General features: G+C 36.8%; 2 protein-coding genes, 2 long non-coding RNA genes and 1 other non-coding gene across 6 annotated transcripts; 3 read left to right on the plus strand and 2 right to left on the minus strand.

Moving 5' to 3' along the window:
• Positions 1–1,422: 1,422 nt before the first annotated feature.
• Positions 1,423–8,246, minus strand: LOC149006144 (uncharacterized). Of its 2 annotated transcripts, none has more exons than XR_016175616.1 (3): positions 7,805–8,246; positions 7,414–7,711; positions 1,423–1,839 (listed from the first exon to the last, which is right to left on the minus strand). It is a non-coding gene; the product is annotated as an uncharacterized LOC149006144 (long non-coding RNA). The 2 variants fall into 2 exon arrangements; XR_016175615.1 differs by lacking the exon at positions 1,423–1,839 and adding an exon at positions 6,262–6,810 and having other exon boundaries at positions 7,209–7,711.
• Positions 8,247–8,866: 620 nt separating this feature from the next.
• On the minus strand, positions 8,867–10,141 carry LOC149006145 (F-box/kelch-repeat protein At1g57790-like). The gene has a single exon (XM_089136046.1). It carries the CDS (start codon positions 10,139–10,141, stop codon positions 8,867–8,869), a length of 1,275 nt encoding a protein of 424 aa, XP_088992172.1.
• A 9,120-nt stretch (positions 10,142–19,261) lies between these two features.
• Positions 19,262–21,535, plus strand: LOC149006146 (polygalacturonase QRT3-like). Its single transcript, XM_089168747.1, has 3 exons — positions 19,262–19,557; positions 19,821–20,057; positions 20,235–21,535. Exons 1-3 carry the CDS (start codon positions 19,333–19,335, stop codon positions 21,312–21,314), a joined length of 1,542 nt encoding a protein of 513 aa, XP_089024873.1. The 5' UTR covers positions 19,262–19,332; the 3' UTR covers positions 21,315–21,535.
• A 497-nt stretch (positions 21,536–22,032) lies between these two features.
• On the plus strand, positions 22,033–22,104 carry TRNAW-CCA (transfer RNA tryptophan (anticodon CCA)). Its single transcript has one exon. It is a non-coding gene; the product is annotated as a tRNA-Trp (tRNA).
• Positions 22,105–22,848: 744 nt separating this feature from the next.
• LOC149006148 (uncharacterized) lies at positions 22,849–24,428 on the plus strand. The gene is made up of 3 exons (XR_016175628.1): positions 22,849–23,015; positions 24,106–24,185; positions 24,339–24,428. It is a non-coding gene; the product is annotated as an uncharacterized LOC149006148 (long non-coding RNA).
• Positions 24,429–25,175: the final 747 nt, after the last annotated feature.

The following is a 25,175-nucleotide window of genomic DNA, read 5'->3' on the forward strand; positions in this document are numbered from 1 at the left end:
CCCACAGGGTTTGGGTGATGGAATTTATTTTTTAATTTTTTATTTATTATTATATACCCTTTATTATAATAAATTAAATTTGGTTTTCCTTTGCTTTTATTTTTTTTTCTCAATTGCATGGTAGACGTGTTGGGATCGTCTTCTCCGATGGCTTTTGACCACTAATTACGGGGAGCCCACAGGATTATGTTGATGGGATTTATTTTTTAATATTTTTTAATTTTCTACAAATGAGTCCTACATAATTTGTGGTTATAATGTCGTCAGGAGAGATAGTCTACACCAAACCTAGGTGTTTGATCATAGATGAAGATCCAAGAAGTTACGTCAAAATGACATTTTTATTTAAAAAATCCTCACGACATAATAAAAGAAGAGAAGATAATAAAAAATATGTTCCAACTTCATTGGATGAATGATATTAACCAGCAAGTTCAATAATTCAATTTAATGTGGTTCTAAATAAATTTTGCCTTTTTCTAATATTCAGCACTTCTTGAAGAACATTTTCTCTTATTTCTAGGAAGATCAACTTAATTGCGGACTTCCTAGTCCGGAGGGCTTAGTCACTTTCGGACGTGATTGTTTGGCCCATTTCCACTCCTTGGTTGAGAGCGCTTTGCTCTTCTTCCTCGACTCTGCTGTTGCTTAATAAAGGAGACTTCCTTAACAAAAAAAAATTAATATATAGAATCTTTGCCTTCTGTTTCAGGAGTGTACGAAAGAGTGTTGACCATCTACAATACAATACAATACATAACATATAACAATGACCTTTACCCAAAATAATAAAAAAAAGAAAGTATGAAATAATTAAGCATGATACGGTTTGAGTAATTCCTGGGAGGCTTGGTTTAGTCCGTTGTACGTTAGCGTGTTGTCTGTAGTTGTGTTATTATTCATGCAATCATGCTGCTACTCAACTCAACTCAACTCAACTAGGTCCCTCACCATTTCAAAGATCGATCATATCATATATGCAAGGAGAATCGTAGTCAAGCTCTGGCTGGACAACCAGAAACACCTCCGAATTAATTAATGACCCGTTCCGTTGTTTATTTTAGACGAGACGAAGCTACCACCGAACAATCTCTGGATGAAGAAGCACAAGCACAGGGTCTAGTGTTAGCCAGCCAGGAGTGTTCTAAAAGGCAGACCGTACCGTCATCAAGCTATCACGGAAGAAGGACTTGTTAAAATCTGGAATCTCAACAACAAGGAGGTTTAAGATAAATGAATTAAGCTAGCTGATGGATGACCTTCATTACACCTTCCACTTTGAGCGAGTACAAACTAGATGTAGAAAACGTTCTTTTTGACAAGGGTCAGATCTGTGGTGGTGCCTGTTTTGAACTCAGATGTGTTAATGATCTCACTCAAGTATTGCATACCTGGAACATCGATTATCGTCGCTGCAACTAACTTCTGTGCTCCCAACTAAAAGGTAAGAAGAATAGGAATGGTATCAAACTCATTACTTTTATGTTCCAATTAAGAGTTCACACAATTACAAGTGCCCTTGATTGGAGCTTCATGGTCGATCAAGGCTTTAAGATCTCAAGGGTGAAACTATATGCACGGAAAAACTAACACGAAACAAGCCAGTCAAGAATTCTGAAGTGAAGGTAGAATCAAACAAATCCGCATGTGAGATCCTATTACCCGATGTACAACACAATCTATCAAACTACAATTTGCAGCTGCTTCAAATTTTCAAACAAGAAAATATAAATCTGATTAAAGGATTGAAAACACAAAACTATGTATGATACATCAGCAAAATTTATTTAATAAAGAATAAGTTGCATGTCTTAGAAAAAGGAGGGAGGAAATCAAAACCTTGGCTGCACACTTGTTAAGAATTCCAAAACCACGAATAATTGGTTCGGGCATTTGTTCTCGCTCACCACCAATATCAAAATTCTGCAATGACCTCTGAGTTTGAGCACCCCACAACCTGAAATTCGCCAATGTCAAACAGATTGAATCCAAAAAAGTTTCTTGTACAAATCACACATGATATTGACCCAACCATTTCATTACTTGAAACCTAGATACTTAGTTCCGAAAATAGAATGAAAATACATTTGAAGGGACGGGGATGACCATAAGTTGTGCCTGTAAGATCAAAATCATCTGATGAATTACTGCTAAGAACAGTAAAGGCCAACGCATAAGTACAGTATTAGAGAAAAAAGAATACAAACTTGTGTGATGGAACTAGAATAGGTCCAAATGTATGTCGCTCCTCCCTGAACGCTAACGGCGATGAAGACGAAATGTGGAGAGCACTAAGAGTCTCAAAGTATGTGATCTACCGGATTGTCTCCAAGTATGTAATCTACTCGAAATTTCAACACCGGAGGAAGAATAGGCCATGAATTTCAGATAAACCAGAGCAGAAAAAAAAAGGAAATTGCACAGAAAAAATTTACCTGAGATTTGGTGAAGTTGAGAAGGTCGGAAGAGGAAGCTGGAAGCACATCCAGAAAAGCAAGAAACGGTTTTACGAGCAAAAGAAACGTAGGAGTAAACCTGTAAACGGTGAGAAGGAAAGAAGAGCTACCCTTCTCAGAACCTCCAGGTTATTCTCCAACCTCCACCTCCACCTCCACCCACACCACCAATTAAGCAAAAACCACTCCAAAGTCCAAACCTAGAAAGAAATCTCCCAAACTAAACACAGCAAAGAAGAAGAAAAGTGAGAGAGGCTGGATTCAGGGAGTTTGGTTTTTCCAAAAACTTGTTGTGAAAAATAATAACGCAAGTGTACGCTGTTGATTGTTCCCACTATAGATTAAATACCAAATTAATTATACGAATTTTATTTTGAACAAATAATAAAGAAGAGAATTATTCTAGACTATAATACAAATTGAAATTTAAATTAAGATTATTAATAACTAAAAACCTAAGGGTCAGATTTCACCATAACTAATAGAAATTCCCTCAATTGCTAACCCAAAATGATTCCCTATCTATTTTGATATTTTGAAAACTCAATTTTAGAGATGGGATGAAAACTCAATTTTAGAGATGGGATCCGTCCGGTGGAGTTAGCATCGGATTGGGTTCGAATTATTGAACCGAACCGTTCAACGGTTTGGCTTCACTTAAGTAATCTTAAATGGCACATGCTGAATTCAACGGTTAGGATTTTAATTGGTGACGTGACTACATCTAGGCCATATGCAGCCCAGTGCTGCTCATTTATTATGCAGCACTGTAGCAAAACCCGAGAGGGAAGAAGAAGAGAAAGGGCAAACACCGCCTTATTCCTTCTTTGTTAGTTCTTTTGTCGCTTCTAATATGCCATGATTTTGTTTGCGAATTGAAGATGGCTGAAGATTTACCTCTCCTCTCATACCTAAAAAGATTATTTGATTGGATTATTGTAGACTATGGATAAGGACATAATATTAATTTTATTCTTTTTTTTTCAATTAATGTAGATTTGCACCTTGATAATGATCTAGTTTGGTTAAGTATATGAATGAATTCCTTTTGAGAAGAAAAAGCATATAAGCAAATTCACTGCCATACAAGGCAACCACCCAATTCAACCATAGAACTGAAGACATAACTTACAAAGCCACTTGATACTCCATAAATAGAATAAGTTAACAAAGTAACAACCTAAGCATAAAAAACTTACCAAATAGAAAAACCACTTGATTACATAAATTAGATACTCCATGTATTGATCTCAATAGCAGGACTAAACCCCTCCTCTTTCTCCTTTACCCCTCTAACAAGAACTTGGTGTGAACCAGACAGCTGGATATAGAGAAGCTTTCAGAACACTTGGTAAAAAAGGTTCAATGTGGTTGTCTTTTAAGTAAAAGACACCAGTACCCTGATCTGTTTGATCTACATCTGGTCCTAACCAAGAGAAATCTTCATTATATGTGAAATATATACAGTTTTCTCTAAATTGAGGATAGTCACATGTTGACGCAGATGACAAAGTATTCTTCCCAATAAATAACATACGATTACCCAAGTCCTCCACCTGGATCCATCTCAGATTTTTTAAATCTAATTTGAATATCTTGAATGTAAGACTTCCATAATATCGTTTATCCTCATCTTGACAACTTCTCGCAACCAACAACAAGTCACCAAAACTTTCTACCAAATAATATGTCTCTCGCCTTTGTTTTTGATCAATTTGTCGGTCGAACCTTGTACCACGGGTGATATACAATGCAGTTGGAGAAGAAATGTTGCAGCTCGTTGTTTTAGGACGAGGAGCCAACTCCACAAGTCTAAGATCACATCGATCAGTAATGGCATACAATTTCCCATTATAAAGAATAACATCTCTATAATCTAATCCCAAAGCGGTCCACCGTTTGTCCAGTGGAGTATAGAAGGCTAATGCAGTGTTACAATAAATAGTAATTACCACACAATTATCCTTGTTAGCTGCTACTGAAGACATGGAATTCTTATTATTCAAATCAGAATTATTTGCAACAGGAGCAGATAACAATATAGCCTTATTAATGAAGTTTTTTTTACAGAATTCGCGAATAAGAGAATCAAGAGAATCATAATGCCTAATGGGAAGGGTATTCAACTGCGGAAGTGGAATTACAACTTGAGTTAATGGATTCAGAAGGAAAATTGATCCCTCTTTATGCACCATTATCAGCCATCCTCCATTAGAACCAACACATTGAGAGCCATAGACGATTTTAGGAAATTTTAGCTTCAATATTTTGCGATTCAGCATGAAAAACCTAGGAATATTACCAAAAGATGGATAAAACATTAACCATGGCAACTGAGATCGCTGGTGCAATGGCAATATTTTCTTAGAAGTCATTGCTGTTAGATGCCAGGACTTGCAAACCACACTAAAGCCAAGAAAGTTCTCCTTTAATTTATTTGCAATTGTCACCCTGATATCCTCCGGAAGTTGATCCATGATATTCGTAACGCCATGATGATTAGTGGTATCCATCTTCAAGCGCTTCTTGGAGGAAGTCATGCTGGGAACTGAATAAACTTCTTTTTTTTTTATTAACAGTACACAAATCAGAACAACTTCAGAAAATATTCACAATTTGCAGATGCTATGCATAGCGGATGTTAGAAAAAAACTGCATGAAGAAACAGGAACTATCAAGAAGAAATAGAAACTAGAATATTATATATCTCTACGGAAGACTTGAAAGAATGAAAAGAAAAAGAAAGAAAAAAAAAAAAGGAGAAGAGAGAGGCGTATATCAGATTACCTAGAGCGTTTCTCACTTTTCTGCTAGATCGTTTCTTTTCCTTCCCTTCGTTATATGCTTTCAAATTTCAAAGAAGAGATTATTTAAAGCCGATCGATTGACCTAATAGTGTAGGTATAGATTCCACACAGGATCGGATTCTAAAAGTAATTGCAAACACAAGTTGTATAAGAGGTTTTTCTTTAACGGTGAAACTCTTAGAATTAAATAATCTTATACTCTCTTTAATTAGGATATAAATTATAAAATCATGGGATAATTACTGTTGTCCTTCTGTATTATAGTTTAATTACTAAAAAGACCTTATTTTTTAAGAAAATACTGTTGTCCCCCTCAATTCTAACGGCATTAAGAAACCGCTATAGTTGAATGTTTAGTGACTATTTTACCCTTCTAAAATTAAAGTCAAACTACAACACTATCCTCATTTAAATAAAAAAAAACATATCAAGTATCAATTTTAAAATTGTATTCTTATTATTTTGATTTCAAAAAATGATTACCTGCTAAGAAAAGAAACTTCATAAAATTGATAACGTCAAATTAGATAGTAAATAAATAAAAATATAATGGAAATTGGAACTTCTTAAAATTGATAACATCAAATTGAAATGAATAACAAAAACTTAAAAGCAACACCAAATTGAAAAGTAAATATAAAAAAGAAAATAAGGAACAAAAACTTAAAAGCAACACCAAATTGAAAAGTAAATATAAAAAAGAAAATAAGGAGCTATCAATTTAGGGTTTTTTTCCCCCTAATTCCTAAGGTAATAATATAGTCTAGTATAAATAAGTAGAATAAAACCTTAGGGTTATTTTGTAATTTTTAAATAAATAAAATTGAAACATCATCACTTAACTAATGGAGTTTAACTGTAGGAGGCGACAATAATTACAGCTGAAGTTTAAGGTTAGATTAGTAATTCAAAAAATATAGGGGATAAAATAATAATTAAGTTATAGTATAAGGGGACTATAGTAATTATCCCTAAAATTATCTCTTGTGTGAGGCCATGGTCCGCAAGATTTCAGTTTTTAAATGACCATATTATCATTATGGAGGTAATATAATTATATATGCAGTCATGTCAATTTTGCTTTGATGTATGACATGCAACCTTAACATGAAACTCTTAGAAAAAAATTGATTGCATCCCTTTAAATAATCTCATACCCTCCCTAGTTAGGGTTTGAATTATTAAATCATCTATTGTGAAAGCCCATGATCTGCAAGAGTGTAGTTTTTAAATAACCATATTATCATTATGGAGGTGATACGTTTGAGAATCGTCCATCCACCGGAAGCCTGCAAAACAAATGTCAAACGCAAGCCGACTCAACAACAAGGAGGTTAAGATAAATGAATTAAGCTAGCTGATGGATGACCTTCATTACACCTTCCACTTTGAGCGAGCACAAACTAGATGTAGAAAACGTTCTTTTTGACAAGGGTCAGATCTGTGGTGGTGCCTGTTTTGAACTCAGATGTGTTAATGATCTCTCTCAAGTATTGCATACCTGGAACATCGATTATCGTCACTGCAACTAACTTCTGTGCTCCCAACTAAAAGGTAAGAAGAATAGGAATGGTATCAAACTCATTACTTTTATGTTCCAATTAAGAGTTCACACAATTACAAGTGCCCTTGATTGGAGCTTCATGGTCGATCAAGGCTTTAAGATCTCAAGGGTGAAACTATATGCACGGAAAAACTAACACGAAACAAGCCAGTCAAGAATTCTGAAGTGAAGGTAGAATCAAACAAATCCGCATGTGAGATCCTATTACCCGATGTACAACACAATCTATCAAACTACAATTTGCAGCTGCTTCAAATTTTCAAACAAGAAAATATAAATCTGAATAAAGGATTGAAAACACAAAACTATATATGATACATCAGCAAAATATATTTAATAAAGAATAACTTGTCTTAGAAAAAGGAGGGAGGAAATCAAAACCTTGGCTGCACACTTGTTAAGAATTCCAAAACCACGAATAATTGGTTCGGGCATTTGTTCTCGCTCACCACCAATATCAAAATTCTGCAATGACCTCTGAGTTTGAGCACCCCACAACCTGAAATTCGCCAATGTCAAACAGATTGAATCCAAAAAAGTTTCTTGTACAAATCACACATGATATTGATCCCAACCATTTCATTACTTGAAACCTAGATCCTTAGTTCCGAAAATAGAATGAAAATACATTTGAAGGGATGGGGATGACCATAAGTTGTGCCTGTAAGATCAAAATCATCTGATGAATTACTGCTAAGAACAGTAAAGGCCAACGCATAAGTACAGTATTAGAGAAAAAAGAATACAAACTTGTGTGATGGAACTAGAATAGGTCCAAATGTATGTCGCTCCTCCCTGAACGCTAACGGCGATGAAGACGAAATGTGGAGAGCACTAAGAGTCTCAAAGTATGTAATCTACCGGATTGTCTCCAAGTATGTAATCTACTCGAAATTTCAACACCGGAGGAAGAATAGGCCATGAATTTCAGATAAACCAGAGCAGAAAAAAAATGAAATTGCACAGAAAAAATTTACCTGAGATTTGGTGAAGTTGAGAAGGTCGGAAGAGGAAGCACATCCAGAAAGGCAAGAAACGGTTTTACGAGCAGAAGAAACGTAGGAGTAAACCTGTAAACGGTGAGAAGGAAAGAAGAGCTACCCTTCTCAGAACCTCCAGGTTATTCTCCAACCTCCACCTCCACCTCCACCCACACCACCAATTAAGCAAAAACCACTCCAAAGTCCAAACCTAGAAAGAAATCTCCCAAATTAAACACAGCAAAGAAGAAGAAAAGTGAGAGAGAGGCTGGATTCAGGGAGTTTGGTTTTTCAGATTCGCTGGTTATGGATTGAAATACCGAAACTTTCAAGTGACATACCCACCACCTTTCAGATTCGCCGGTTTGGTTTCTCTTGTTCGTCGTCACCCCTTCAAAACCCACCTCTCTTTCTCTCTCTATGTTCGTTTCCCTATCTATTTTGATATTTTGAAATCTCAATTTTAGAGATGGGATCCGAACTGTTCAACAGTTTGGAACGGTTTGGCTTCACTTAAGCATTTATTACGTAGCACTGTAGCAAAACCCGAAAGGGAAGAAGAAGAGAAAGGGCAAACACCGCCTTATTCCTTTTTTGTTTAGTTCTTTTGCCGCTTCTAATATGCCATGATTTTGTTTGCGAATTGAAGATGGCTGAAGATTTACTCTCTCCTCTCATACCTGAAAAGATGATTTGATTGGATTACTGTAGACTATGGATAAGGACATAATATTAATTTTATTCTTCTTTTTTTTTTCAATTAATGTAGATTTGCACCTTAATAATGATATATTTTGGTTAAGTATATGAATGAATTTCTTTTGAGAAGAAAAAGTATATAAGCAAATTCATTGCCATACAAGGCAAGCACCCAATCAACTGAAGACATAACTTACAAAGCCACTTGATACTCCATAAATAGAAAAAGTTAACAAGGTAACAACCTAACCATAAAGAACTTACAAAATAGAAAAACCACTTGAATACATAAATTAGAGACTCCATGTATTTGTCTCAATAGCAGGACTAAACCCCTCCTCTTCCTCCTCTACCCCTCTATCAAATACTTGGTGTGAACCAAACAGCTGGATATAGAGAAGCATTCAGAACACTTGGTAAAAAAGGTTCAGTGTGGTTATCTTTTAAGTGAAAGACACTAGTACCCGGTACTGTTCGATCAAACTTTGGCCCTAACCAACCGAACTCTTCATCATATGTGAAATATATACAGTTTTCTCTAAATTGAGGATAGTCACGTGTTGACGCAAATGACAAAGTACTCTTCCCAATAAATAAAATACGATCACCTAAGTCCTCCACCTGGAACCATCTCAGATTTTTTAAATCTAATTTGAATATCTTGAATGTAAGACTTCCATAATATCGTATATCCTCAGCTTGACAACTTTTTGCGACCAACAACAAGTCACCAAAACTTTCTACCAAATAATATGTCTTTCGCTTGTAATTTTGGTCAAGGCATCGCTCAAATCTTGGACCACGGCTGATATCCAATGCAGTTGGAGGAGAAATGTTACAGCTCGTTGTTTTCAAACGAGGAGCCAACTCCACAAGTCTAAGATCACATCGATCAGTAATGGCATACAATTTCCCATTATAAAGAATAACGTCTTTATAATGTGCTCCCAAAGAAGTCCACCGTTTGTCCAGTGGAGTACAGAAGGCTAATGCAGCATTAGAGTAAAGAGCAATTACCACACAATTATCCTTCTTAGCTGCTACTGAAGACATGAAATTCTTATTATCCAACTCAGAATTTTTTGCAGCAAGAGTAGGAGTAGGTAACAATATAGCCTTATTAATGAAGTTTTGTTTCCAGGCAAAGCAAATATCCATAATATCCTCATCTGCAGCAACCCTAGTGCGAAGGGCAGCAACCCTAGTGGGAAGGGTATTTAGTGGCGGAAGTCGAATTACAACTTGGGTTAATGGATTCAAAAGAAAAATTGGCCCCTCCTTATGCAACATTATCAGCCATCCTCCATTAGAACCAACACATTGAGAGCCATAGACGATTTTAGGAAATTTTAGCCTCAATATTTTGAGATTCAGCATGAAAAACCTAGGAATACCAAAAGATGGATAAAACATTAACCATGGCAACCGAGATCGATGGTGCAAGGGCAATATTTTCTTAGAAGTCATTGATGTTAGATGCCAGGACTTGCAAACCACACTAAAGCGAAGAAAGTTCTCCACGTCTAATTTGTTTGCAATTGTCACCCTGATATCCTCCAGAAGTTGATCCATGATATTCTTAACACCATGATCATTAGTGGTATCCATCTTCAACCGCTTATTGGAGGAAGTCATGCTGCGAAACTGAATCAACTTCTTTTTTTCTATTAACAATACACAAATCGAACAACTTCCAGAAAATAAAATATTCACAATTTGCAGATGCGATGCATAGCGGATGTTAGAAAAAACTGCATGAAGAAACAAGAACTATCAAGAAGAAATAGAAACTAGAACATATATATCTCTACAGAAGACTTGAAATAATGAAAAGAAGAAAAAAAAAAGGAGAAGAGAGAGGCGTATATCAGATTACCTAGAGCGTTTCTCACTTTTCTGCTAGATCGTTTCTTTTCCTTCCCTTCGTTGAATTTCTAGGTTTTCTCCTATCCTATATATACACTCACAGCAGACTCTTCACACCGATATCAGAATTGCCAGTTAGAATTTGATTCATAATATATTACTTTCTAATTTCAAAGAAGAGATTATTTAAAGCCGATCGATTGACCTAATAGTGTAGTTATGGATTCCACACAGGATGGGATTCTAAAAGTAATTGATTGCAAACAGAAGTTGTATAAGAGGTTTTTCTTTCACGGTGAAACTCTTAGAATTAAATAATCTTATATTCTCTTTAGGATTTAAATTATAAAATTATAGGATAATTACTGTTGTCCTTCTGTATTACAGTTTAATTACTAAAGGGACCTTACTTTTTAAGAAATTACTGTTGTCCCCCTCAATTCTAACGGCATTAAGAAACCGCTATATATAGTTGAATGTTTAGTGTCTATTTTACCCTTCTAAAATTAAAGTCAAACTACAACACTATCCTCATTTAAAAAAAAAAACATATCAAGTATCAATTTTAAAATTGTATTCTTATTATTTTGATTTCTAAAAAAGATTACCTGCTAAGAAAAGAAACTTCATAAAATTGATAACATCAAATTGAAATGAATAACAAAAACTTAAAAGCAACACCAAATTGAAAAGTAAATATAAAAAATAAAATAAGGAGCTACCCAATTAGGGTATTTTTCCCCCCCCTAATTCCTAAGGTAATAATATAGTCTAGTATAAATAAGTAGAATAAAACCTTAGGGTTATTTTATAATTTTTAAATAAATAAAAATTGAAACATCATCATTTAACTGATAGAGTTTAACTGTAGGAGGCGACAATAATTACAGGTGAAGTTTAAGGTTAGATTAGTAATTCAAAAAATATAGGGGATAAAATAATAATTAAGTTATAGTATAAGGGGACTACAATAATTATCCCTAAAATTGTCTCTTGTGTGAGGCCATGGTCCGCAAGATTTCAATTTTTAAATGACCATATTATCATTATGGAGGTAATATGATTATATATGCAGTCATGTCAATTTTGCTTTGATGTATGACATGCAACCTTAACATGAAACTCTTAGAAAAAAATTAATTGCATCCCTTTAAATAATCTCATACGCTCCCTAGTTAGGGTTTGAATTATAAAATCATCTATTGTGAGAGGCCATGATCCACAAGAGTGTAGTTTTTAAATAACCATATTATCATTATGGAGGTGATACGTTTGAGAATTGTCCAACCACCGGAAGCCTGCAAACAAATGTCAAACGCAAGCCGACTCACTTGTCAGGAAGCCGCCTCCGATGGTTAAATCAATACTTGCACCACCGAAGGACTCTGGCTGGTTGCAGAGTTTAATTGAAAGATAGAATGGAGGGAAATGGTTCAATTACCTTCTTTTAGTCGTTGTCCTTAATTTATATAGATCTTACCCTCTATTCTTGACCGTTAGATCGGCTAATGAGTCTCATCCATAGCCGTTAAATTGTAAGGTTTAATTCCCCTAATCCAAGTTAGTTGTTGATTCATATTTAGGCACGATTGCCTATCTCGAACTTGGTGGGATCACGTTTCGTTCCTCAATAGTTAGGTTCCTTTGAGCCCAAGTAATCTTTAGGTTATTCTTTTGCCCTAGTTCCGTTCGGTATGAATCCGACAATCTTCAACCCAAACCAACTAGCTTACTGACCCTTATTCTACCAGATTGGGTTGTTATCATTATCTTTACTTATCACCCAAGGTTGACTTGTTATCATTCCCTTTACTTATCACGAGCCCCACAGACCAAGCGGTCGGGTTCTTTTGACCATTTGGTATGCGTTTCTCGATCGCCGTATAAACCCGAACACTATCGAGAATAGATCAAACCATTCATCTACTCCCAAGGCCCGTCCAAAAGTTGTATTAATTGATTTGATTGTTTCATTCTCTCAAGCTGCCTCCGTTCAGCATGAATCATGCAATACCTGCCACGTGGCTGTTGGGAACAAACGTCATCATGATTCCTCGTCCCTCCAATCGTCACACAACTTGGTTTGTCGATCATACTAGACCCAAACCATTGATGGAGGATTTTTGGCAAATATTTAAACTCAATTGTGTAGTCTGCAAACCTTTACTTAGCCATTTTGTACAAAATCCAGAGTTTATGCTAGTGTCTACGTTCTGAGTTCCTCATCTTCAACCTTGAAGTTGTTCATGTTATGTGAATTCCTTCGAAGTTAAAAAGTAAGTATTTCCTGTCTTTGGACTATAGCTTTCCTTTTCTCCAAAGTTCATTCTCTTATTTTCTTCTCATTTTTCAAGTTTTCTCTTATTTTCTCCTTTTTTTCTGCTCTCCTTCTTTGTCTGCGCATTTCATTTTGGGTTTCTTCTTTGGCTAGCATTCCTTTCTTAATCCTTGTTTCATACCATTTTGCACTTATCTCTATTGTCTTTACAAATGGGGGGATTCTATTGACTGAATGGTCGAGGGTGAGGAGTCTACCCGTCATTAATCTAGCTAGCCATTCCACCTCTGTTGGATTATATGGGGATAGAAATATTAGGTTACTTGACCGTTGGTTGGGTCTTTTAGACCATTCTACCAGGCAAAGACCATTGAGAAACAAGGCGGAGGCTGGCATTGTACCATCACCTCTGTTTCTCGACTGCGTTGGGATAAGTCTATAAGCGGCACTGGTAGTTTACCTTTGTGCCTTAGGCCCTCGGGAGGTCCTAGCTTCTTTTTCTCTCACGTTTGCACTTCAAACTTGAAGGCTTTTGTGAGAAATATTCAATTCCTCCACATTATTGTCTTCGGGTTCCCAATCATGACGAAAGGGTTAACTACGATCCTCTCAATGAATTTCCTTTTTATATTGATATATTGAAAAGAGGGGTTTGGTTCCCCTTCTTCTCACTGTACGTAACTAACTCTATCCTCGATTAAAAGGAAAGCTGCAATATTACTTTAGTCAATGTATTTTTCTTGGATACAACAACTCACACAAGGGGTATGCATGTTATGATCCAACTTTTGGCCGATCCTACATTTCTAGCCATGTAGTTTTTGATGAAACCAAATTTCCCTTTGCAACTCAACTTTCCAATCACCCTTCCAGCTCTCACTCCACTCCCACCATAGTTACAATAGATAGTCTCTTTTCAAATTCAAATCTTGTAATCTCCCGTTCCAGCCAAAATTCCAATTCAAATTCAAATTTTGAATTTTCCCACTCCACATGAACTTCTAATTCAAATTCAAAATTTGAACTCTCCTTTCAGAGTCAAAATTCAAATTCAAATTTTGAAAATTTTGAAACTCTATCTCAACCTCTCACCATACCCGAAACCCTAGCCCATAACCATCCCAACCAACTTAATCTCAACCTTACCATGTGCAAACCTGATACAAAACGGGTCATCCCAAACCCATCTCTAAATTGAACCTCCTAGCCACCTCTCTTGCTGATAATCCTGAAACCGAACCCACTTCATATACCACTGCTAGTAAGGACCCCAAATGGAGGCTTGCTATGAGTGACGAATTTGATTCTCTCTAATGTAATGGTATATGGAGTCTACCCTCATTAGCCCCACATGAATTTGGTTGGAAATAATTGGGTTTATAGAATAAAACGAAACAGTGATGGCTCTGTTTCACGTTATAAGGCTCGTTTGGTCGTCAAGGGATTTCATCAGCGTGAAGGAATTGATTGTTTTGACACTTTTAGTGCCGTTGTCAAACCTACTACCATACACTTGATTCTATTGCTAGCAGTTGCCCAAGGATGGACTCTTCACCAATTGGATATTAAAAATGTATTTTTAAATGGTGAATTATCTGAAGAGGTATACATGGTTCAACCACAGGGTTTCAATAATCCAGAGAAACCTACTTATGTATGTCACCTTCAGAAAGCTTTATATGATTTAAAACAGACCCCTAGGGATGGTCTCATCGAAGTATTTTTTGGGTCTTAGTAGGAAAATCCGAGACCCATCCTTTTAGAACTTCACAATATTTTTCCAGGTATTTGGTGGATCTTAATCAGGAAATCCGATGCCCATCCTTAGAAAAATTCCCAAGATTTTTCCAAGTATTTTGTGGGTCTTAGTCGATAACATAGAAAGATCATGTATGCACTTAGATTGTAAAATTTCAAGAACCCAGAAGCAAAGCACATCAGATGTGTTACTGCGTTACTTATGAATATTACAACAAGCTAGTAGCTAGCTTATGACAGTAGTAGCAAAACAAGGAGAAACATGCAAGTTTCTGTTTTGTTACCTGCCATGTCTTAATCCGTGCCCCATTCGTTGTTCCATCGAATAGACAATTCCCAACATGAACCTGTGTTACTTGAGCTTCCGATGAATAATCCCCTAAGCTTCCAATACTAATAGTAGCTTATGACAGTAATAGCAAAACAAGAAGAAGCATGCAAGTTTCTGTTTTGTTACCTGCCATGTCTTAATCTGTGCCCCATTCGTTGTTCCATCGAATAGACAATTCCCGACATGAACTTGTGTTACTTGAGCTTCCGATGAATAATCCCCTAAGCTTCCAATACTAGTTGTTGTGGAGGGTATTCAACCCGAGAACCCCTCGTGGAGAACCACATACACCCCCTCGAGGAGTTGAAGAACCCCTCGAGGAAAACTACACACACCCCCTTGAGGAGTTTGATAAGCATGCATTTATCTTTATTTATTTGATTTAATTTCTCATACTTATTTAATTAAAAGAGAACTAATTGAGTATTTTTGTGTATTTTTCAGGAATAAGGTGATTTTAGTTATTAGAGATAATGTGGAGTAAAGTTGGCAAATATATCAGATATTTGAGGATTTTAAATCATGGGATTTAATCTTGCTGCCCAAGAGAGCATCTCTTAGCCAAATTTGAAACAGGTGGAGGTCTAAGGAACACAATTGGTAATAAATATGGAAATCGTGTAAATAGACCCACCTTCAGTATATTGGGCATATCTCTCTTGTATGAGCTCGAATTGCGGTGATTCAAGATTCTATTGAACCATATCGAAAATATCTACAACTTTATAGTTTTACATTTTTCCAAATATCTAACGAATAAAGGTCAAATTGATTGGTAAAGAGAGGGCCAAGTTTACTATCACGATCAACTAACATTGTCTGCTGCAACAGGAGACTAGAAAGTTAGGGCACAAGGACAATTAAAACAATACAGTTGTGTATGTTAGGACTTGGGAGCAGAACAGTTTTAGGACTTACATTGGGCAGCTCATAGCTTTTCTGCACAGGAAATTGACAAAAGAATGCCTTTCGATCAGTCACTTGAAAGAATTCAAAGATTAAAATGTTAAAAATAGAATACCATAATCATTAAACTCTTGCCAAAAGCCTAGACTCAAAGACTACTTTCTGAACCCTTTGGGTTATTTTAACTCCAAGCCCAAGTTTATCGACTCCTATGAGTGCTGCCCATTTCCCTACTAAAGAAAGAAGAACAAAGCATTGTGATAAAGCATGACACAACTTCCATTTAGTGAAGAAAAAGAGTAGTCAAGATGATCTGATTTGCTGGGCTTCTTGTCCGCCTTTGTATTAATGGATGAAGCTGTGTACTGGTGCAGTGCGTTGGAGTTCTTGATCTTTTGCATAGACTATGTAATAACAAAAAAATAATGTCTGTTTATTAGTTTTTAAAAATACATGCTAGCTCCCAATTTGACTATAAGAACATTCCAAACCATTAAACTCTTATTTGCCAAAAACCTAGACTTTAAGACTACTTTCTGAACCCTTTGGGTTAATTGTTTGAAGTTCATAGACAGCCCAAGAATGTATTTGGTGGTCCAATACTCTTCTTTGGTTTAAGTTTCAAATGTTAATATCGTATCACCTTGGAACAGCCCAAACACATAGGGTACACATGCATCAAATTCTGACCATGTTGTTGTCAGGGCGGAATGGGCTTTGTTTGGCCCTATAGGGCTTAGGGCTAAAGACAATAATCATTGGCCCTGAATTAAGGTTGCAACTAGGCCGGGCTGGGTCGGGCTTTTGCAATCCAAGTCCAACCCTATTTGTTCTAATCTGAGCACATTCTCACCCTGACCCTAAACCCTACGGGCCAATGATTCATTCCCGCCCTAATTGGGCTGGGTCGAGACGGGTTGGTCCTGATTGGCCCTATCTTTGGCCCTGACCCTAATTGGCCCTGTCCCCGGCCTTGACCCTGATTAACCTTGTCCCCGGCCCTGATTGACCCTATCTTGGCTCTAACCTTAATTGGTCATATCCTTGGACCTAAAATATCAAATGTAAATTCATATAAAAAAATAATAAAAAAATAAAATATCACAAATAAACTAAAAATAAAATTCAAAGAAATATAAAATGATTCAAGCTCATACAAAATGATAAAATAGTTAATAAGTTGATAATGTTGCTTTAAACATAAATAAATTCATACTCCATCATTCATAAAAATAAATCCATTGCTTTGGTGATGGAAATTGAAAACCTCTCCCATTACTTTGGTGATGGAAATTGAAAAACTCTTCCATTGATATCCTTATTTAACAAAAAAAACCCATATTCAAAATTTTGTTAACAAGTAAATCAATGATAATTTAATATTGATATTTTTTTTGTAGTTAAAGAAAATGATATTTTAATTACAAACATAGCTAAGTGTCTTAATAAATTTATTTTCCCCCCTTAAATATCACATTGGAGGAGGTAAAAGAAAAATGTCAATATTCATGATGAGAAGTTGGGGTGTAGATTCTTTAGATATTAATTCTCTATATACTAGCTTCTTCTTTTTTTGGGTACAAAGAGGCTTATTAAGCCAGCGCTATTAATATGCCTTAGCAAAAGTCAAACTCACGACATCTTCACTAAGAGGTGTTGGTTTCACTACTAGAACAGCTTTGCGTTGGCATACTAACTTTTATTATTTATAATATATTATCTTGCCTTGTAAAAAAAAAAATCAATGATTATTTGGAACTCAAAATGATATAATTCGAAAAATAAAAATTATCTTAAAAATAATATAAAAAATAAACTCATAGTCTAATATGATCAAAATGACTGAAGGTCAAAGTTGAGACTCATAGTTATATCAATGTTAATATGAAGATTAAGGTAAAAATCAAGGTCAAATTAACATTAAGACTAGAGCCAAAATTAGGGTTAGGATCAAATAAAAATAAGATGTATGCATATTACATTGATAATGAAGATATAATTTATTTTTATTAATTTTTTACAAAATATGATCATATTTTAAAATTTTGACATGTGTCAAGTATTCACCTATGTGGGTTAGAATTAATTCCTCTTCAAATGGGTAAAGGGTCCATATTCAAATGATGGCCAAAATCATGGGCTTAGATCAAGGCCAAGATTAGGGCCAATATCAATGTCAGGATTAGGGCCAAGATCAGAGTAAGAATCAAGGCCAAAATCATGACCAAGATCATGGGCTTAGATCAAGGCCAAGATTAGGGCCAATATCAAGGTCAGGATTAGGGCCAAGATCAGAGTAAGAATCAGGACCAAAATCATGACCAAGATCATGGGCGATCAAGGCCAAGATTAGGGCCAAATCAAGGTCGAGGATTAGGGCCAAGATCGAGTAGAATCAAGACCAAAATCGTGACCAAGATCGGGGGCCAAAATTAGGGCCGAATCGGGGCCAATATCGGGGCCAAGTTCGGGTCAAGATCGCAAGGCTAAAATCAGGGTTAAGATCAATGCTAGAATCAATATCAAGATCAAGGCTAGAATCAGGGTCAAGATTAGGGATAGAATCAAGCCAAAATTAGGGTCAAGATCATGGCCAAAATCAGGGACGGGCCGGGATGGGTTGGGCGGGCCAAAGAATAATCTTAGGCCCACCCTTGGCCCTAACCCGCCCTTAGGGCCAAAATCTTTAGCCCAAGCCCTATTCGGGCTTAGGGCGGGCTTAGGGCCAAATATGCACCCCTACCGTGAACTAGGGTCAGGGCGCGAATGAGCTTAAATTATAACATATAGAACTGGAAAAAGCCCGTCCAACCCGACCCTGTTGCTGCCCTACATTCGGATGGTGTATCATATATGTGCATCTCCTTATGTTTCTTAGTCTCTTCTTTTGTATGAAACGATATATCCACCTATACATGTAAGATAAAGAATACACTCATAATTAGAAGCATAGGGTATATCCTTGTATGTTATGTAGCCAAATAAGGAGCTCGATTCCTCCTCTTTATTAGGAAAAAATATCTCTACCACTTGCCAGGAACACAAAGCACAATGACCATTGACCACTGTGAATCTTGAAAACGGAAAAAGACCCAGCTTCATTAATATCCTTCTGCATACACCTTAATTCGTGTGTGACTCAGGTCCTTCAAATGGAATCGAGAAGACCAATAGAAATAAACTAGGCTCTGTAAAAGAGTGGTTGAACCCGATTTCTCACTGGAAAGGTGTTTGTAGAAAATCCTCAGTTGGACACAGTTACTCATTATTGACCATGTGGTTGTACAGAGGCCATTTGGACTACCAGTTCTCTTCTGGGAAACGTCTCCCTTTGATTTTAGTTTATTTAATTTTGGTACTCCCTGTGTAGGGCATAATTGCACCAAAACTTCAAATAATGTAAAACCTGTTTTTTGGGTAACAATGTCAAACGTGCTTGGGCGATTGGGCCCTTAAAAAGTAGCGTAGGTAGGTCGGCAGCTGCCTCGTTCCTCACCCCAGACTTTGAGAAGAAAGATAATGCAATTGGTTACAATGGAGGGAAAATCCAAATATGAAAGTACCGCAAATAGCTTCTGTTTCTCTTTAAGACACCTGGTAGAGTGGTAGACCCATCTGTATTGCTTTTCTCTCTTCTTCCTCTTCTTCTTCTTTTTCCACCTACACAAGAACCGCTGGAGAGCAACAATGGCAAGGAAAGCTGTGGTAATCTTCACTGTAGTATGGTTTTCCAGTTTGACTGTATTGAATGCTTATGGTGAGAATGCAAAGATGGGTAGCCTTCCAGTGGCACAGAAACCTTACTCTGACAAGATTAAACAAATGCAAGGGCTCAAAGCTTCACTTTACCGCCGTGATTTTCTTTCTATTTCAGTGACTTCCGTTTCGCCTTCACCAAGCTATTCCCCTGCGGTAATGTTTTTCTTTCTCTCTCTTTACCTTGCTTGTGTTCCTGTCGTATTATTCCATTTTCCTTTACTTCAGCTTTGTGGGTTTATGTTCTTTGGTAATTGTTCTTGTTTTCTGCAAATCTATTTCAATGGTGATTTTGGATGGTCCATGCTTCCTACTGGATTACCAAGAAAATATTTCGATCTTCTTGGTTTTTCTTTCTTCTTTCTTCTTCTTCTTCTTCATTTTTTTCTCCTGAATCAATCCCATTGATGGAGTTGCAGATGTCATCAAAATCACGAGTTTATCGTGTAACTGACTACGGTGCAGATCCTAGTGGAAAATCAGATAGTACAGATGCAATCCTCAAGGCAATATCTGATGCTTTTCAAGCTCCAAGTAAGAGAGTATTGTCGCATGGGATCAGTGACCTTGGTGGTGCGGAGGTGTTCCTTGATGGGGGCTCTTACACGATAAGTAGACCTCTACAACTGCCATCTACTGGTGGTGGAAACCTTTTGGTAGGCTATCTCTCTTTCTCTGTGGGCGTTTGGTTTTCTTTTTTACCTGTTAATATAATTAATATGATGTCTCATTTGTGTTAGTTTCTTTTGAAAGAGATTTCAGAACCCTTTTAATGTTGATGAACCTATGTTCTTATTTCCACTAGTATTTTAATGATTTGGGCTGATGAATAGATTCATGGGGGGTCATTGCAAGCGTCTGATGATTTTCCGGCTGATCGGTATTTGATAGAGCTATCTACATCTTCAGCTGCTGAAGAGCAACAGGGAAAATACAATTCACTGGATGAGAAGCCTTCGCCATCAACCTACAGTTTTGAATATATAACCCTCAGAGATCTCTTATTAGATTCCAACTACAGAGGAGGTGGCATTTCAGTCATCAATTCACTTAGAATTTCAATAGATAACTGCTACATCACTCATTTTGCATCCAATGGTGTCTTGGTTAAAGGTGGTCATGAAACTTACATTAGAAATTCATTCCTCGGCCAACATATAACCGCCGGTGGTGACCCTGGTGAGAAGAACTACTCTGGCACTGCAATCAGCCTAATGGGAAATGACAATGCTGTCATGGATGTTGTGATCTTTTCTGCTGCCACTGGAATATTAGTATCTGGTCAGGCTAATACTCTCTCCGGGATACATTGCTACAACAAGGCTACTGGTTTTGGTGGAACTGGCATTTATCTAAAGCTACCTGGTTTGACACAAACCCGAATTGTAAATTCTTATATGGATTACACTGGTATTGTTGCAGAGGATCCAGTGCAATTGCATATCTCAAACTCATTCTTCCTTGGAGATGCTTTTATTCTTTTCAAGTCCATAAAGGGTGTGGTGAGAGGTGTAAATGTTGTTGACAACATGTTCGCCGGAGGCGGCACCGGTGTGGGCATTGTCCAGTTAGATCAATCAAATGCTCCTTTCACAACCATTGATCAAGTTGTGATTGACCGGAACAATGTAAATGGAATGACATTAAGGGCAACTGTTGCTAGAGGATTGAAACAGGGGAATGGAAGCTCATGGGACATCGACTTCAATCAGGTTCTACTATTTCCTAACCTCATAAAGACTGTATTATATACACTAAGCACAAGTGGTTCCTTCCCTAAGCATGCTTTGAGGAATGTGTCTAGGAACCATGTTGTGATCGAATCAGATGTGCCAGTAACTGCCAGCATCTATGTCATGGTTGATCAAAGTCCAGTAAGTACTGGAGGACCTACTTTGTTGAAGAAGAAATAGGGTACAAAAGAGGGGATGCTTAAAACGGGATGCTTAAAACTTACATCAATTAGTAGCTAATCATGAATTCCTAAATTTTCGTTGAAGGAATTCACAAAGAAAGTTGATGTAAGAGAATAATACTATTGTAGTGGGTATATATTATGATGTGAATAGAAGATATGCATAAGTCGTGTCTAAATGGTCAGACATGCTCTACATACTGAGATTTTATTGGAGCATTCTACTCTCCTTCAGTCATTCTTTACTTTTGCAGAATGAGATTGTTAACAATTTGTTTTTGCTGTGTTGCTTTGAAGAAGTTAGATGTGTTAACTTAAGCCCAGTCTAGTTCAGATAGGTATCTAAACCCTGGTGGGCCTACAAAAAAAAAAAAAAAATAAAAAACTGGTGGGCCTAGTCTGCTTGTGTGAGTTTAGGGACTTTGCTTGAATCCTTTGAAGCAACTCGACCCATCAGATTGAAATATTTACCAAGAATTTTATTTCGACTACTAATAATCACGATCAAGATCAAAATTTCGGATCCTACAGTTAACAGCCCAAACTCCAACCGGGAGGTATTGGGTTCGCACCCATCCGGCGATATATTATATTAATAATATTCTCCTTCCCCCACATAATAACATAATATCAAGTAGAAAAAAACAAATCCTATGAGCTTAGTGCGAAATTGTCTTGCTTGATTTAAGGTAAGAGCTTACAAAATTTCCATCTAGGGATCCGTGGCGCAATGGTAGCGCGTCTGACTCCAGATCAGAAGGTTGCGTGTTCGATTCACGTCGGGTTCAGATCCCAAAAAATAATATTTTTTCCAATTTCTGCTTTATCGAAATTCTGGATTTTATATTGTGTTTCGTGCCGATTTCGATTCACGTCGGGCTCAAAATCCCGAATTTTTTCCCCCTAAAAGGTTTTGGAAAGATCGTCGGAATCGTTTCATTAATCGTTTTACCGTTTATCTGACCCTGATATTCCTCTGTCTTCAACCGCTCGAACTGTTAAGAGAAACAAAACCCTGAGAAGCAGAGTTTTTGGAAAAGGAGAGAAAAGAATCAGAGTTTAGGTTCACAATGACACTGTTCGGTGAGTTTACCAAAAAAGAGAAGAAAAAAAATCCTTTTTGAAGATGATCAACTATGTGACTGATGCAGTCCGATCACATCAGTCTGAAAAAGAGAGTGACATCATCATCGAATGAACTAGAAGATCCCTACTTTACATTTGTGGTCAATTTGAACCTGGGTACATAGGATGATACGTGATTTTCAAGTCTGATTCTTTTCTGATACAACAAGGCTAACAATGAAAGCTGATAAATACATAAATTGATATTTGTGTACTGTTCAGGTTCTAAAAAAAAGAGAGGAAATCCACATAAAATGGAGGGATTGATGGTTACAGAGCTCCTGCAGGGTTGGTGCCTGGTGGTGGTATTGATGAAATGGAGGATATTGATTGAAGAAATGTGTAGGAGAATAGGAGATGGTTGGAACTTGGAATGCCCTGGTATGTAATTTTACTAGGATGGCTCATTGTGTAATTATGGTTTCTTTCGCTTATTTAAAATGAAAAAAAAAAAACAGAGTGAGATATTGAAAGTTGAAACCAAATCGGCAAATCCCTATACCTGGCTGAAGCTCTTCCTCACTCCCGGCGAGTTGTGAATGTACTCATCTTTTTACCTAACAGAGAGACACAGGTACGATACTTGCATCTGTCGAGAACCTCAATGAACATGAACAACCCAAATACTGCAATTAGGTTCTATTTCTCCTCTCTCTCTGTTACAAAATGATTATCGGGGGTTCTTTTTGGGTACCTTCTACTGGTCCTCTCTCTGTACCTAGGGTTTAAAACTCAAAATGTTACTGGTCGCTTGGAGATTAACCAAAAATTTTAATTTTAATGTCTTCTACTTATTTCCGTCCTCAGTTTGGGTTACTTTTGTGTACCCTATCCTTCCCCATATCCTTCCCCACCTCCACCTCTTCCATGCCCTTCCCTCTTCCTAAATATTGCCACTTGATGTTTTTTTGTGTTTGGATCTTTTTTGGTTTTCTGGCAATTCTTGAGTTCTCTAGTCATCCATCAATTGCTGGTTGCCGCTTTCCTGATTCAACCATTTAACACCTTCGGGATTTTGGAGTTGTTCTCTCTTTAATTGGGACGATATAAAATCTGTAAACGCGTTGTATGTTTGGAAATGAAGATCTAATCGAAGCTAATTGATTTATCATGGTATATGATGCACATTTAAATGTTTTCTTAAATTGTAATGGTAAACAAATGCTAATTTGCGAACCCCAATTTAGCTCTTGGAGAATAAGATTGGAGGCGTTGAGAACAGAAATCAGAAGATTGGGAATTGGGAAGAATATGAAAACACTTAAGGAGGAAATGGGAGTTGGGAGATAGCATTCTTCATTGCCTTTAGAATAACTTCCCCTATTACATTTGTAGACTTGAGTATTCCCTATTATTCCCTATTTCTTAAAATGACATTTCAATCCTCACATACTCTTAGAATTTTTACTTCTTATTAACCACACCTGCATACCATGGCCGTAACAGGGGATTGAGTTTGTGCAGTTTTTATGTTAGATTCTAGTTCTCAGTTAGTTCTGATGGATGTTCTTATTTACGCATGTTTTGTCATGCTTTTCTTTAAGAAATGTCAGGTATAAATTAACCTGGAAATGTTTGAGTTTGAGTTTGATTATGTTACATCTTCCGTGCCTCAAGCCCTCAACCATGTATTTTGGCTGATAAATCTGTTAGTGTCTAATTAGAAAATATCACAATGAGGACTGCCTGCTGCCCATCGAACAAATAATTGGTCTCAGATTTTATCTGAAGGAGTGTGTGGATGGTAAGCCTGAAGATAAATTCTTAAGTTCTATATTCAGGAAAATATCATTTTTATGCAAAATATGAGGTACTTGTGAGAAGACTCTGTAATAGGACATATTTCTATATCTTGAAGTTTTGGAGTTTCATGTAACACAATTGTTTGATTTTGCAGCATAAGATGAACTTAGGTAACCAATCAGTGGAAAGGAATAACGATTCAAAGGAAGAGATGGAGCCAAATGTGAAGGCAGAGGAACCAGTAGTCGGATACAACAGCAGCAATGTGAAGAAGGCACGGTTACAGTCGACGCTTTCAGCCCTGCTTAATGACCCGGCACTGGCTGATGTTCCTAAGAAACCCACACTTGCTGATGTTGACACCTTGTTGAGTTTGGAATTAGGCAGTGCTATGAGAATTTTCATTGTTAAAATGGATAATACTACATTTGGTACTTCTTCTCCCAAATACTATCGCTATTGTTGATATTTTTACTCGTGGAATTGTTTGGTTATGCTGGGGGCTGACTTAGTCTTTGTCAGGGAAGATGTTGCAGTGTTGAATTCAGCAACTGTTAAAGATTTGAAATTGGCAATCAAAAGGAAGACAAATGATATGGAGCAGTCTCAGTTGGGACATCGTCACATTTCATGGTACATTTACTTAGCCTTTCCATAAAATCTCACTTTTAGTTTATCATTCCATGGTGCAAAATTCATGTGATTTGGTCTTGTTGGCTTTTTCTAGAAAAAAGGAGAATGGCTAATACAATAGATGAGCTTCTCATTGTATCCTGTTAAGTAGAATGGTTATGAAATATCTTCTATTTTTGTGCTCCATAGTCTATACCATGGTAACTTGAATGTCTATTTCCCATGACCCTATTATTTATATTTTTTTGAGTAGAAAGGAAACTATGGTGGTCATTTGGGTGGACTAGTCAAACCTTGGGCCCATTTATGGACGAAGGACTGAGGCCAGTGAGAACTTTGGGACCTCATGTGGATGACC

This window comes from Hakea prostrata, chromosome 9 (genome assembly GCF_041222555.1).
Source record: "Hakea prostrata isolate BN-2017 chromosome 9, UWA_Hpros_2, whole genome shotgun sequence".
Classification (NCBI taxonomy): Eukaryota; Viridiplantae; Streptophyta; class Magnoliopsida; order Proteales; family Proteaceae; genus Hakea; species Hakea prostrata.